Source organism: Silurus meridionalis, chromosome 18, assembly GCF_014805685.1.
Source record: "Silurus meridionalis isolate SWU-2019-XX chromosome 18, ASM1480568v1, whole genome shotgun sequence".
Lineage (NCBI taxonomy): Eukaryota > Metazoa > Chordata > Actinopteri > Siluriformes > Siluridae > Silurus > Silurus meridionalis.
The window spans coordinates 6,522,704-6,538,333 of record NC_060901.1 but is presented as its reverse complement, the minus strand read 5'-3'; the positions used below and the strand labels follow the sequence as shown (position 1 = coordinate 6,538,333).

The following is a 15,630-nucleotide window of genomic DNA, read 5'->3' as shown; positions in this document are numbered from 1 at the left end:
GATAATAATAGGGCTTGAACCCCCAAACATGTAACCCAGAGATTTAAGCACTGAGCTACCACATATTTAATGATAAGTGTTAATGAGTAAATGTGTGTATGTGTGTGCACTGCAATGGACCTGGCGTCCTGTACCAAGTGTACTGGCACGCAGTGTTCCCGAGATAAGCTCCATCGTGTTCCTGACCTGGATAAAGTGCTTCCTGAAAACGAGTAAGTATTTCCTCTCTATAACATATTTATCTAAATTATCTACAGTAAGTTGAAACTTTAGAAAAAAAATCTGTTTTTTCTGCCATCATTTTAATGCACATTATTCCTAAATTTGCATCCAAATCAAAATGGCTTTCAGAAATACAAAATCAGTGTTTAAAACTGGTTTCCTTAGACTCTGGATTTGAATTCTTATGGAGCCTGATGCACAAATATGTGGAATACAAATATTGATAATTTAAACAAAATGTAAATGAGAACATTATGAAAAAAAGAATGCAAATATCCCATTTGAGAATTATTAGAAAGAATGAGGTTCTGTGGGTTATTACTAAATATTACATAAAAATATAAATTATTGGTTTTATGAATTTTTATGTCTTTATGCTGAAGTTAAAAAAATATTACTTATTGCATGTGTTGTTCAGTTAACACTACAGGATATTCCTCATTTTAATGAAGGATGCCTGAAATTCTAAAGCTAATAACAGCATGATATCTACTAGCAGTATGTCAAGTTTAGTGTTTTTATACAATTTATACAAATGTGCTTGAATCAAACCTGTGATCTCTCCTTTCTGCACTGTAAACGGAATGACCAAACTGAATGGACGAAGCATGGGCTCCATGCCATTGATGGCTGTAACAGGTTCCTCAGTAGCCTGGAACAGAAACAGATTCATGTAAGCGCTATTTGCTAGTGAGAACTTTGTGTTCAGAACCATCTAAGAGGATCCTAGCCAAGAGAAGTGAGCAAGCCATGCACAAAAAGAAGACAAGTCAAAGAAGGTTTCAGTTGAAGTGCTGACTTGGGTAGTCGAAACTGTAGTTAAAATGTTATGGATGAAATAATTGTGTAGAGAAGATGGATGGATGGATGGATGGATGGATAGATGGATGGATGAATGGATGGATGGATGGATGGATGGATGGATGGATGGATGGATGGAGAGAATGGCTGAGGGGTTGAAAAAAATGCATGAATGGGATGGAGATTGTATAAGGGAAGCTGTGGAGAGGCAAGGGCTTAAATGAGTACCCAGTGAGGGGAGTAACCCTGGTAAGGCGAGTAGGGCTGCTGTAACTGCACTTTATCACACGGCTCCTCTATTATAGGAACGGTATCACACGCCTGGGGATGGAGGAAGTCACATGGTTAGTTTGGCTGAAAACCACACTCATGCATTTGAACATTTGGTCATTGTTGCCGGTACTCAGCCTAATCCTAGAACAGATATAAAGCTTCTGAAGATACAGTTATCTCCTAAAATTACAAAATGCATACTGTAATTTTAGCGTTATGCCACAGAAATGTTTAATTCTGATTGATCAAAATGTGTTGATTAATACAGCTGCTCTGACAGACGCTCAACAACTCTCAAATAAGGTAACAATGCCTTTATGTTTTCTCATTAAATAAAATAAATTTACAAAATATTTGCATGCATTTAAAGTGTTTGTGTGCTGCAAATTTCAATGTGCTGTATAACAAAATATAAATGCTATATTCAAAAAAATATTGAGGACTATTTCCAGAGCTCTGGAAATGTACATTTACAGCATTTGGGGCCCAGGAATTGCAGGTTGGTGTAGCTTGGATTTAAACTCACAACCTTTGGATCCAAAGTCCAATGCCTTACCCACAAAGCAATGACCATGTCCCACTGCTAATCCATCTTTTTCTATTCCTGACCCCAGCACATTAAAATTTTTATGTCATTTCAGCAATACCGATCACATCCTGTTTTCAGATGATCTGAAAACGGTTTGTTCTCATGAACTTGCTGATCTACTATTTTACCTTCTGACACATTATGGACTCTTCATAATGCAGAAAGCACTTACCACCACATGGAAGGGGCTGTTAGGGATGTGCTCTCCACCGAAGCGGATGGTGATGATGTATTTCCCTGGCTCTGGAGCTGTGTAGTAGATATCGAATGTTCCATCCGAGTTCTCAACAACATCCACGTCCAGTTCCGCTCCGTCAGGGGTGGAAACTTTGCATGTGACTTTTCCTTTACCGGCAGCCTTTGCATCCACAGTGATGACGGTTTCCTCGCCAATCTGAATAGTGGGTCCGAGTCCAGAGCCTAGTCAGGGAATTTGGTATATATGGTTAATAACACAAGGCTGGCTTTGTGGCCAGAAACTGGCTAACTGGCTATGTGCAATATAAAGTCTATAGTTAGTCTATAGTTAGGGGGTTTAGTATTAGACTACTTACCCAGGCCGTGTCCACCAATGGAAACTGCAGGTAAATATTATGATAGACACAGTTAATACACAAAACATATGTGAACAGTAGCATTTGTATTATAATTATCTATTTACACCTACCAGGCATAACTTTATAGCCGTAACATTGTATTTTCAGACATAACATTATGACCACCTGCCTAATATTGTGTTGGTCTGCCAAAAGTCAAGTCAAGTCAAGTCAAGTTTATTTCTATAGCGCTTTTCACAACAGACATTGTTTTTCACAACAGACATTGTCTCAAAGCAGCTTTACAGAAATTAACAGTCAAGGTGAATGGTGTGCTTTTAAAAACAGTCCTGACCAAATGAACATTAACGGCATTAAATTCTTTAGCAATTTTAACTACAGGAGCTCGTCTTTTGGATCTGACTACATGTACCAGCCTTTACTCCCCACCTGCATCATTGAGCCTTGGCCACCCATGTCCCTGTTGCCGGTTAGAGGACAAAATGTTCACTTGCTGCCTAATAAATCCCACGCTATAACAGGTGCCATGATAATGAGATTATCAGTGTTATTCACTTTATCGGTCATAATGTTATAATGTCATAATGTTATGCCAGATCGGTGTATATTGACTGGGTGAAGGTAATGCCATAATTAAAAGAAGTCGAGATTTTCCATTTAATCATTTGCGTACCTGTGACCAAACACTTGCTGGCATCTCCAGTGGGCAGCGCATGGATGCGGTATGGAGAGAACGGAATCTCGTCTCCGCCGTATTTGATAGTGATTGTGTAGCGCCCTGTCATATCTGGCACATAGGACACTGTGTATGTTCCATCTCTGTTGTCCCTGATGTTTGCTTTCTTTGGCTTTCCTTCTGGATCCTATTTAAAACACGTCTCGGTTTAACAAGCAAATACGTCATACACGTCCCTATGTGAATCATCCAACTCAAACATGATTTTTTTCATAAATACATAAATCTATAGCTGATATAACAACTCGCTTCAATAAGCAAAATATTTTGTATAAAAAAGTGTTAACTGTTTTAGGCAACAATTAGTAAGTTATGTAATGGAACCACATTGAATAATTAGATCAAACTCAATGGAGTGTCAGTGCACAGAGACCAGATTTTTACCTATGATATATGTAAATAAATGTAAACACAAAGAATCTGCAGTTAAGATGTAAATAATTAGCACCATGTCAGTCAGTGGAGAAAAAAACCCTAAAGCATAGGGTCTTTGAGCTGCTGCAAGTAAAGATTTTCACAAACCAATACTAGCACTGCATAGTGGTCCCCTGGAACTCGCGGGGGTTACGTTCTAAGAGTAAGATTCCAAATTTTGGACGCACTCCTGCACCTTCTATGGTACCTTAGTGAATTCATCTAGACATTATGTCACTTTATAAACATAATAGTGAACAGTATTTGACCAAATACATAATTTAAAATGTTATTCCTAACGTTCCTGAACATTCCGTCCCCCTGCGGAATTGTAAAGATAATCCGCAACTTGATGTTTTTTAGGTTCCAAATGAGAACCCGTAAATTTTCCGAGCTGCGAGTTCTGAACCGCCAATTATCGGGGGTTGACTGTATTTCAAACATATATCACATTGTAATAAGCAAAAAATATATATTAACTTTCTTTCAGCTTCTCCCATTAGGGGTTGCCACAGCGGATCATCCGTATTCGTGATCCGCATGTTCGATTTGGCACATGTTTTTACGCTGGATGCCCTTCCTAACACAACCCTCCCCATTTATCATTTAGAGAAAAAAATTATCAGAAACCATGGCTCTATTGAATACTCGCCTGTAAATGGGTTTTAAATCCACAAATAATGAATGATATTGTACGATTTTTTTAAAGAACTCTCTAATGACAACACTTCGGAAACATTCAAGTCACAGTGTAACCAAGTTTCTGATACAGGAAAGTCTTTACAACAGACAGCTTTTGTCTTTTTTTTTAAAAAAAGAGGGTTTGATTGAGGGAACGATAATAGCAAGAGCATATTGTTCTGTGGACATTAAACATAAAATAACAGCATGAATGAATATAGCATCATTAATTATTAGATAAAAAGTTGGGCCCCTGAATTGTGCAACAGAAAAGGTGATTGCCTCATTGTTAAATAGCAATGATGGGAGGGAGGAATGTTTCTTCTTATAAATCACAACAATACTAAAATATCATCAGCATTTTAGAGTTTCGGGCAGATAGACCTTTTCTCCAAAGAGCTGCTGCCCTGTAATGCAGCATTAGCATTGGTTCAAAAAGATGAGGATCGCTGGCTTAATGCATCACAGAGCAAGCACATGTTAGCCCTCATTCTCCTCTGTCTGAAGTTGTTGGTGATGTCAGAGAAATCGTGGCTGATGGGTGGGAAATGGCCAGTGGTCAACTTTGTGTTTTATTCTTAAATTAATTCATCCCTTTAAGATTCTATCAATCAGAATTTTGTCAGACACACTTATCCAGAGCATTTTACAACTGAACAGTTGAGGGTTAAGGGCCTTGCTCAAAGACCCAGCATTGGCAGCGCTGGGATTTGAACTAATGACCGTCCGATTCAGAGTCAACAACATAACCACTGAGCTACCACATTGTACATATTTACAGAAGAGCATCCGAGCCCTTTAGCCCTTTTACATGAACTCTAACATTAAATATCCATCTAACTTTCTGCACCACCTGTTGAGCTAAAGACTAAATGTTCTATTTAGAGATTTGAGGTATGCAGACAAAAATAAAAGATCACAGACCTAATAGTGGCAACAGAGCACCGGATACACCTAGTATCTTCTACTATTTAAAAAGGCTGCTATACCCTATAAATGGGTAAATATATATATAGATCTGGGTGCAAGAGGGTATGGAGGCTCAAAAAGCAGGGAGATGAGGGAAGGGAAGGAGGAGGGGAGACGTCAGACACGGTGAATGGGACAGAAAAAAGGCCAAAAGGACGCCTTACACAGCCTTTCTTAAGAATATAGAAGGGGATGGTGCCCTTTACAATATGGCTGTCCCACACCCTCCTTCCCCAGTCCTCCACATACACAGAGACCTCACGCCTGCACCCATCCGGATCCTGTATTTGGAGGTCAAAGATCAAGATGTGCACCAGGTGTAATAATATCTGGTCTACAAATAAAGATTTGTCCAAAAAGAACAAATCATCTGACTCACCAGGATCTGGACAGTAAGAAGTCCTTCACCAGCATCACGGGCATCAATGGTGAATTCCACTGGAAGGCTAGCAGGGACTCCAGCGGCATTAAGACCAGGGCCGCTGGCACGAACCTTACTGGCATCATGAGCAGGCAAGGCTTTTACTTTAAAGGGACTGGTAAAAAAAACAAAGAATAAAAAAGAAATGGTTTTAAAACTATTTTCGATTCTCTATGTGATGTCAGAGTAAATGTTTCTGAAGAAATCAATAATTTTGGTTAATCCTGATTAATGAATAAAGTAGAGTGACTCAATTTTACCTTCGTGGAACTTCCTGGTCGGCATATTTGACATAAACTGTGTAAGGTCCGTCTTTTGAGGGGGTGTAAATCACAGTGTGAGTACCATCACCATTATCTGTAATGCTAACTGGCTCTGTTGCTCCTACAGAGGTGGGGAATTGAAATGATTAGATCAATTAATTCTAAAATTAACTCAGTGTATATTCTTGAATTTTATTTCACAAATAATGGCACCTGCCATGAAAATGAATTAAAAAACATCTTTTCAATATAATGTATTCTTGGGTAGAATCTCAGGTGCATTATATACATAATTAAATTGGTTAACACAAGGTTAGCACACTTGGTAAATGCATCTCAAACAGTTCTCCATGCAGAAGATTAAAAGGAAACCCTACGATTCTGTATCGCGGTCAGTGCATTTGGCTGTTCTTTTTCATTACATCATTACAACAGCTTTCTGATACTTAACAATTTCCAAGTCTGTTACAGCAAAACACAGATTTTGTATTGTATTCCTCTTGTTTTTATTTTTCATAGTTCTGGAAGGCCTTATTTGGAAGCTTCTGATAGATGGTAATACTTCTAGGGTTATCATACTCTATTCAACATATGACCTAATGCCATACTGTGATTTAATGACGGTAAACGCGTGTATGAGTGTTTACCAGTTGGGCTGTAGAGTAGCACCTCCAGTGGGGCCAAGCCGGCATTACTGCAGTCCACAGTGAAAGTTTGTGGGACATGAGCTCGAACTCCGTTGCCCAGACCTGGACCAGAGCACCTCACCTTACTGGGATCCACTAGCTCTCGAACTGGGACTCTGAATGGACTGCCTGCATGGTAGAAACATTTCACATGCTCTTTGAACACAATCTAAAAACACTGGTTATAACTCAAACCCACTGTATCTCATTAAACAACAAACAAACTTATAAAACTATTGACAGTTTTTTGGAAATGTATTACCAATCTCTTTCATGTTTAACTAGAAAAATATTGTAGTTTGACAAAATAATTAAGCTTTGGGACTGATTCCTATAACATATCGTGTTAAGTGAAATATCTCACCTGGAATTGGAAGGCCTCCGAATGTGATGTTCACATCATACTCTCCAGGAGTGAAGGGAATGTACTCCACACTACAACTTCCATCTTTATTATCCTTACAGGACATCTTAGCCTCAGATGGACCCTCAATGGCCAAGCCGAGGCCACCTGTACCAGCACCTCTGAAAACAGAAATAGACAGATGAATTTAAAGGTTTTTCCACATAGGAAAATCAAGGTACAGGACTGTACCTAAAAGAGTTCTTTTGTCACTCTAGCTGTGCCCTAGCAGGAAACAGCAATGCATCTTTGAACACTGGTACATTTTTGTGCCTTCTTGTTTGTACCTCTAAAAGAATTCAGTTCAGTGGAACATCAGTGAAATGCTATGGAAAAATATCAGGATGTAATTTTAAAACATACCAGGACACAAAGGTACATTTCAATCAGTAGGGGTGCATTAATGTTCTTTTATGGGTACAAACAAGAAGGTACAAAAATCTACCAATGTTCAGAGGTACATTTCTGGAGTGACAAAGCAATTGATTTTTCTGTGTGTATTGCACCATTTTCAGGATCCCCTGGCAGATCCAGAATTGACAGCTGGTAGTTCTTGTATAATATGCTTCAGGCTTAGTAATAAGTGCAAATAAAATATCTACCTGGTCTCCACAGTGAAGCGGTTGGATTTGTTGACTAGTCCCTCTTCTAGACCTGGTCCATAAGCCCGAACACGGCTCGGATCACAGCCTTCTGTTACTGACACTCTGAATGGGCTCTTAGGAACCATCATGTCATCAAACAACACCTCAATCAGGTGCACGCCTATATATAAACACACAAACACAAGGCCCATGTGCACAGTTGGTTAGTATGAGTAAGAAATTCTGATTATAATGCCTGCAGTAGGGAAACTGATCCTACCACTGCAGCTCTAAATGCAATATACATTATTACTCTCTCAGTGCAATCACTTTCCACACAAAATACTTTTATTAACCGTGAAAAGCTTTTTGAAAACTTGGTCTAGTAGTGTTTCAAAAACAATCAGGTTGTTTTATTACTAATGCTATATAAAATTAGATTTGGCCAGTATTGATGAATATGCCCAACTTCAGCATCACATTACTGGTACATTCATAAAAATATTCTTATAAAACTGAAATGCAGCTGATTATCATATAATTTGTGCATAGACCTCATATACTTTACAAAGCTTTGTTTATATATACAGTTTCTCACGAAGGTGAGTACACCCCTCCCATTTCAGCAACCATTTTATTATATGTTCTCAAGGGACAATACTATAGAAATAAAATGTGGATATATGTCTCCAGACCTGAACCTTATCGAGCACCTGTGGGGCATCCTCAAGCGGAAGGTAGAAAAACACCATGTATCTAACATCCATGACAACAGCGCAGCTCTGGTAAATTCCATATTGTACCCAGGAGGATTAAGGCAGTGCTAAATAACAATAGTACTCACACAAAATAATGACACTTTGGACACAGTTTTGACATTTTCACTTAGGTGTACTCACTTTTGTTGCCAGTTATTTAGACAATAATGGCTGTATGTTGAGTTATTTTCAGAGGACAGTAAATCTATACTGCTATATAAGCTGCACATTGACTACTCTAAAATATATCCAAGTTTCATTTCTATATTATTGTCTCTTGAAAACACATAATAAAATGGTTGTTGAAATGTGAGGAGTGTACTCACTTTTGTGAGACACAGTATATATGGGTCTATATATAGGGCTCTGTTGAACATCTCACCATCCTCATAAGCAGTGTACTCCACTCTGTAGGTCCCGTCCCCTCTATCAGTGATGTATGCCTCTGTGTTGGTGCCTGAAGGGTTAACAATGCAGGCTTTGATGTGGTTTCCTCCGGTCACATTGTGAGTGCGGGTGTCCACAATAAAGTGTGTAGTGACTTCTCTAAGGACTCCTGCAAACATGCAAACAGCAAATAAAAATATATATAATCATCAGGATTTGAAGAGCTCATGTGCTCAGGAGAGTTGGATGGATTAAAGGGTTAAAGCGCTACTAAGGAGGCTTACCTCTAGGTTCAATTCCAGGTCCATAGACTTTGATTCCACTGGTGTCGACAGCAGGATCCACCTCGACACGGGCAGGAAATTTTGGCACAGCATGTCCACCATATTTAATAGTGATGGTGTACATGCCGTGGAATTGGGGCACGTAGGTGATGGAGTATGTGCCATCACTGTTGTTCTGGATATGCACTTGAGCCTGTGCACCTGAGTCTGAGATAATCTCAATAGTGAGATCTGCATCCCCTGCTTTGGAACAGTCCACTGTAAAGGATGCAGCCTCGTCCACTTTGCCCCTTTCTAAGCCTGGCCCGCTGACCGTCACTTTGTTCGGGTCGAATACCGATTGCACCATGGCTTTGAAGGGTGATCCGGGGACGTGCTGATCGGCAAACAGGATGTTGATGGCGTATTCACCTGGTTCAGTGGGCAAGTATGATACAGAACAGGAGCCGTCTCCATTGTCCTGGCACTCAATTTTCGCCTCACAGGGACCCTCCACTGTCAGGCCTAGACCACCAGTGCCGGCACCTTTGGTGTCAATGGCAAATGGAGCTGGTTTACCCACAATTCCTCCCCTCAAGCCTGGGCCATAGGCTCGTACCTTAAGTTAAATCAAATGAATTATTTAAAAATATTTAATATTCAAAACTGTATATGACAAGCATATATTATCATGTAAGGTACTACTTATTTTTACTACTTATACAATTGACGTGAATATGAATACACTATTTGGATTGAAGAGATCATTTCCTTTATATTGATATTCTGTAAATACAGATACAAATAAGCAAAATTAGTTTAAAGAACATTAGTTAAAAAAGCCCTGGCTTTGGGCATAAACATAAATAAAGATATTTGCAAAACGGACACAGGAAAATGGTATTGTATTACAACCCTATTCTACACTTTACTGTAATATGTAATATATCTACTTTAGCTGTTTTCCCCAAAGGAAGTGAAAAAATTTAAGCTTTCCAGATGCACTTTAACTAACCCCTGTGGCCATGCACACTCTGGCTCACCTCTTCCGTGACAAATTAATTACACCCTGAACATCTGAACCTGAAACAACATTTCCTCTAGCGGTTAAATATTCTGCCATGTCATATTCAATCTTCAAGTCTGACCATATGAGTATTATAAAATGGAACATGTGGCTCACAGATACTGCGATGACCTTACTTGCCAGGTAATCTCATTCTCTCGTAATTAAAGAAACAGCAACAACACTCATATACAGGCACACACATGCACACCCACTTCAAGAGAAGGTTAATGAAAAGGGGCAAGCAGAGGAATGTTCTGAAAGGAATGCTGATGGACACGTGGCATTAATTACTAATGATTAGTATGTAATTACCAAGCCTCAAAAGCTCATGGGAAGTTGAACTCAATTAGTTCAATTTTATGCGATTGGTTAATGCTGCTGTACGATACTCAAAACATTCCTCATCTCTAAAACCAGAAGTGACCAGTGTGCATTAATGTAATAGCATTCCTGAACAAAACTAACATAAAGCATTCGTACCCAAAACTTCATTTTAAACATAAAGAAATATCTGCACGTTGTCTGCTCGACATTTTTGCGATCGAGAGTAAAATTATTTGCACTGGTCACTGATTCTTGGTTGCTCAGTCAGCGTGTGCTGCACAGTTTCATGTATCGAATCACTCATTCTTTCTTACAAAGAAAAGGTTGTCCAACTTCAGCCAACTTTTAATTTGTTTCAATGCTTGGACCCGTGCAAAATGTAGTCCAACGTTTAGTGACTGGTTCAAAAGGTAACAGCACACACTCTAAGTCCCCATGCAGCAATGGATTATTTGCAGATTACTATATAATCAAATCGCCTTAGGTCATATAAGGAAAACCCAGTAAATCGCTGGATAGAATTATGTATGGCTAGATGAATAAATTGTTTATGAGTAAAAAGATAAGTATGGGGATGGATGGATGGATGGATGGATGGATGGATGGATGGATGGATGGATGGATGGGTCAAAAGTCAAAATAATCTTTAAGATGCATTATTGTACATGGATAAGTGGATAATGTACTAGAAGGTATGCAAATGTGTAAAAGGCTTAGTAAAAGGATGGATAGATGGATGGATGGACGGATGGATGGATGGATGGACAGATAATGGTAATGAATATATAAATAGATGATCTTCATCTAGACTATCTACTATTCCACTTACTTTAGAGGGGTCAGGAGGCATGACCCCTTCCACAGAAAAGGGGCTTCCTGGCACAGGGTTCTCGTCGTAACTGATATCCACCTTGTAGGGTCCCTCTTCGGGGGGAATGTACTTCACAGTGTGCACTTCATTGGCAGTTCCGGACTCAACCTTGCATGGAATTGGTCGGCGAGAAGGTGAGAGGATTTTCACGTCCACTTTGCCCTGGCCACCAGCACCACGTGTGTTAATGGTGAACTCCTGATCTTTACCAACATCCACTTCTACCCAACACACACAGAAGAATTACCAAAAAATGGCAATAATTTATTTATTTTTTATAAAACAAAATATATAAAAGAGACATAATATGCATATGATGGATCTGCTGACTCACTGGTGTTGAGTCCCTGCACTTTGACCTTGCTGAGGTCCAGTGGAGGAGCGACGGTGATAATGAAGGGGCTTTTGGGGATGGGGTCACCTCCATGGCATACAGAAATGCTCATGTTACCCTATAAAACAATGAGGGGAAGAATAAGAATAAGTTTTACTGGGATGCTTCATATTATCAGTTCAGGATGTAAAATGAGTTACAATTGTAACACCATATTAATTACTTTGATTTTTTTTAAAGTAAAGTGATGTAATGGACAGGCAAAATGCTCTTTTCTACAGGTAAAAAACTTCTTGTTGTGTTATTTACCTGAAATACTCACATAGAAAGAACCACTTGTAATTCAGACTGTTTAACCTCCATCAAACATCTATTAAACTGGGTAGCAACTGAGTACCACATGTCATTGTGGGATTTAATGTGTCACAACAAATCTGCCCACATCTGACTCTCAGTCATCAAGTAGTAATTAACACTGTCAAATCAATTACCACGCAGGACTTTTATAGCCACAAGACCTTGAATTCATTACTGACATTTTTTTCACTACTGAAAAAAAGAAGGTTGTGTGGGATTTGATGTTCTTCAGCAAACATCCTTCCTCGATCTTGTTCTGACACATTAATACATTTGTGTTGAAAGTTCAAGGCATTTAGAGTATAAATGTTAGAATAAAAATATAGAGGGGAAAAAAAACATAAACACTTACACTGTCTAGATCAGCGATCTGCGGCCCAGGTGTTGGGGATCACTGATCTCGACAGTGTAAGTATTTATGGGGTTTTTTTCTCAATACTTTTTTTCTGTATTTTCTTCTTTTGAACAGGCACCAATCCGTGGGTCAATTGGTACCGGGCCACACAGTAATAATACATAACTTACATTATTTTCGTTTGATTTATTTTCTGATTCTGAACGATGTTTTTATTTGGAAAATTACCGGATTCTCTTACCGCTAAATTGAAACCCCCAAGCTAGCAAAAGGAACAAAGAACAACACAGTGGATTAACGTTTATTATTATATTTAGAAAATACCAGTTTTTATGCCGGTCGCATCATTTTATTTTGTTGTATTTATCCCCTACAACTTAAAGGCCGGTCCATGAAAATATTGTCTGACATTAATCTGGTCCGTGGCGCAAAAAAGGTTGGGGACCGCTGTCCTAGATATTATATGGAAAGCGTACAAATAGAGATGTCATCCAAGACAAAAAAGCTTTATATGTGATGGATAAAAGGATGAGTAGAAGGATAAATGGATGGATGGATGGATGGATGGATGGATAGATGGATGGATGGATGAATGGATGGATGGAGAAGTAGGTTTGTATGATGGGTGAAAAGATAACTGGATGGGCATACATGTATGTAGGCAGTTGGGTGATGGATGGATGGATGGATGGATGGATGGATGGATGGATGGATGGATGGATGGATGGATAAATGGATGGATGGATGGATGGATGGAACACCCTTGTACTCAGAACACCCTACATGGCTGGTCATTTTGGAGATGCTTTTATCCATCAAAATTTGTAAATAAGTTTAGTGCATTACTGTATAAGGAATATAATCACCTTAAAACGATATATTTGTTACAAAGACAGATTTATCCTCTTACCTGTTGTATTGCAGTGTAGCGGACAGTAAAGGAGTAGTCGTGGTTATCGATAATCTCAAAGTCGCTCACAGCCTCTCCTTTAAGCGCTCCTGTGAAGTGAACCTCCGGCGTGGCCTTTCCTGCTCCTTTAGTGTAGATCGTGAAGTGTGTCGGCTTGCCCACTTCCACACCTGGATTATCGCATTAACACAACATTATACAACATTACATCATCGCATGTTCTAACATATTTCCTTACACACAGACAAAGAACCATACCAGTCTTGCAGAGTCCTGGACCCTCTGCTCTCACTTTATTAGCATCATGAGAAGGATCCACTTTAATACGGAAGGGGCTGATGGGTATTTCCTAGATTCGACAGAAGAAGAAAAACTGTTATTATTATTATTATTATTAAAAGTGATAAATATAGTACAGATACTCATACCTGATCAGCAAACAGAACCATGATAGTGTACCGGCCAGCACCTGGTGGTGTGTATTTGACAGTAAATGTGTCGTTGTCATTTTTAATAATGTCAAAATCGATATCGGCCTCGGCAGGGCCCACCACTCCAGGAGCACATTTGATCCCAATGCTCACATCTCCTGTGGAGTGGAAGATGAAGAGGACAATTGTATGCAGATTTGGTGGAGATTGCATAAAGGTTTTATCAGTAAACATCAGCATTATTGGAGAACTGTATATCGAGAGCTTAAATGTATTATCAAGTGGAATTTGGCTATTCATATAAAATAAAATGTATTTATGGCATCCTCAAAGATTGACGTTTCAGGATTATGTGTGTTCGCTCATAAAATTACCCGAGCTTCATCATTCTTTTAAACTAAGACAAAAAAGCTAACGCAAAATATGATGATAAAGAATATATATTTCAGATTTTACCACTAAACTTATGAATGCCTGAAAGTAGAATCACATTGCACAACTCACTTTAATGCCCTGTGTGCAGCTTAAAGAAAATTATTTTCATATACACATTCAATTTAAATTTTTTTTATTTTAAGCTGCTTGATTTCTGCCTGCACTGACGATCACTAAGACACCAACGTATACAATGTGCCTTACATGCTCCTATACCTTTTGTGCATTTTATACCTTGTGTATGCCTGTGCTATAATAATGATCCCTATTGACTAAATTAAATCTAGAACCAAACAACAAAATCTGAAGTCCAGAAAGACCAGGTAATATTGCTAAAAATGTTGTTGAATGTAACTTAAATGAGTCATGTAATAAGCCCAAATGATACAGCTGTAATATTAATCAGTTGAAAGCAGGTATTATGACCGTATGAGAAAAAAACATGAGCGCAGGAACAGAAGGTAGATGTGCAGACTGACCCTGGCCGGCCTCACTGCAATCCACAGTGAAGTAGGTGGGTTCGTTGGCTTTCAGGCCGCTTTTCTCTACACCTGGTCCATACACCTTCACATTCTCAGGGTGGCTTCCCTCTCCAATGTTCACCTGAAGTTCAGTCAAAAAAAAGGAGCACTCAATTCATTTTCTTGTAGTCAAGTCAAGTAGACGTTATTGTCATTCCAACCACACACAGTGAACATATATCACATACACAGTGAAATGAAACAAGGTTTCCCCAAGACCCACAGGTCCCACATCAGACAATATAAATTGCTAAAAGGAAAATAGAACTACAAAGGACTCTAAATTTACAGCACAAAGTGTACATGTGCAACATTTAGAGCAAAAAGAAACCCCAAAAGACAGCATAAGACAAAGAGACAGTAGACAAAGTAACTGTCAAAAACAATATATTTAAAAAATATTTGTATACTTTTACACATTATTTCTATTTATTTTATTTTATATTTCTAGCTTCATGTTTACATGTTGGACAGTCGTAAAAAGCATTTCACTACGTGCCGTAATCTATATGAATGTGTATGTGACAAATAAAATTAGAATTTAAACGCAGTGACACTGTAGCGCCGAACCGTACAGCACAGAAAGTTGTGCACCGCGAGTACCTAAAAAAAAGTAACTGTACATGTAAACAGACATGTTGAGAGAAAGTCTATTGTTAAAAGTGCTGTAAAAAACATTTGGTTTGATGTCTACACTCTGATTTCTGTGTAAAAACACTGCACGTCAGGCACATTTATTTGTAGTGGACAGCACTCAATAACTGAGCAGAAAATCACCTTAGGACATATTTACAGCCTGCCAAAACTTTTCACATAACATGGGCACTAAAGTATGGACTATTTTGTATACATTGTCTTTCACACCTACCCTGAACGGGCTGTTGGGTACATTGACCTCGCCCCAGGTGATGATGATAGTGTGTTTGATGGGTTTTGTAGGGATGTAGATGCAAAAGAAAGTGCCGTCACCATTGTCTGTAATTTGGATGTCAATTGGGTAACCTTCGGAGTCCTAA

At 38.8% G+C, this 15,630-nt stretch overlaps 1 protein-coding gene across 11 annotated transcripts in view; it reads right to left on the bottom strand.

Annotated features, from left to right (window-relative positions):
* flncb (filamin C, gamma b (actin binding protein 280)) overlaps positions 1 to 15,630 on the bottom strand; it is a 69,885-nt gene that overhangs the window by 10,155 nt on the left and 44,100 nt on the right. For 3 of the 11 annotated variants that reach the window (XM_046872638.1, XM_046872644.1, XM_046872641.1), the window contains 20 exons: positions 15,483 to 15,626; positions 14,573 to 14,696; positions 13,656 to 13,816; positions 13,486 to 13,576; positions 13,228 to 13,397; positions 11,606 to 11,723; positions 11,230 to 11,492; positions 9,029 to 9,626; positions 8,740 to 8,913; positions 7,618 to 7,780; positions 6,977 to 7,137; positions 6,574 to 6,741; positions 5,924 to 6,047; positions 5,622 to 5,778; positions 5,407 to 5,523; positions 3,116 to 3,305; positions 2,440 to 2,463; positions 2,058 to 2,305; positions 1,252 to 1,344; positions 775 to 874 (listed from right to left, as the gene is read on the bottom strand). In XM_046872638.1, coding sequence (XP_046728594.1) covers positions 775 to 874; positions 1,252 to 1,344; positions 2,058 to 2,305; positions 2,440 to 2,463; positions 3,116 to 3,305; positions 5,407 to 5,523; positions 5,622 to 5,778; positions 5,924 to 6,047; positions 6,574 to 6,741; positions 6,977 to 7,137; positions 7,618 to 7,780; positions 8,740 to 8,913; positions 9,029 to 9,626; positions 11,230 to 11,492; positions 11,606 to 11,723; positions 13,228 to 13,397; positions 13,486 to 13,576; positions 13,656 to 13,816; positions 14,573 to 14,696; positions 15,483 to 15,626 — 3,388 coding nt within the window. The remainder of the gene's footprint in view (positions 1 to 774; positions 875 to 1,251; positions 1,345 to 2,057; positions 2,306 to 2,439; positions 2,464 to 3,115; positions 3,306 to 5,406; positions 5,524 to 5,621; positions 5,779 to 5,923; positions 6,048 to 6,573; positions 6,742 to 6,976; positions 7,138 to 7,617; positions 7,781 to 8,739; positions 8,914 to 9,028; positions 9,627 to 11,229; positions 11,493 to 11,605; positions 11,724 to 13,227; positions 13,398 to 13,485; positions 13,577 to 13,655; positions 13,817 to 14,572; positions 14,697 to 15,482; positions 15,627 to 15,630) is intronic. The other 8 variants (XM_046872640.1, XM_046872645.1, XM_046872648.1 and 5 more) reach the window with 3 other exon arrangements.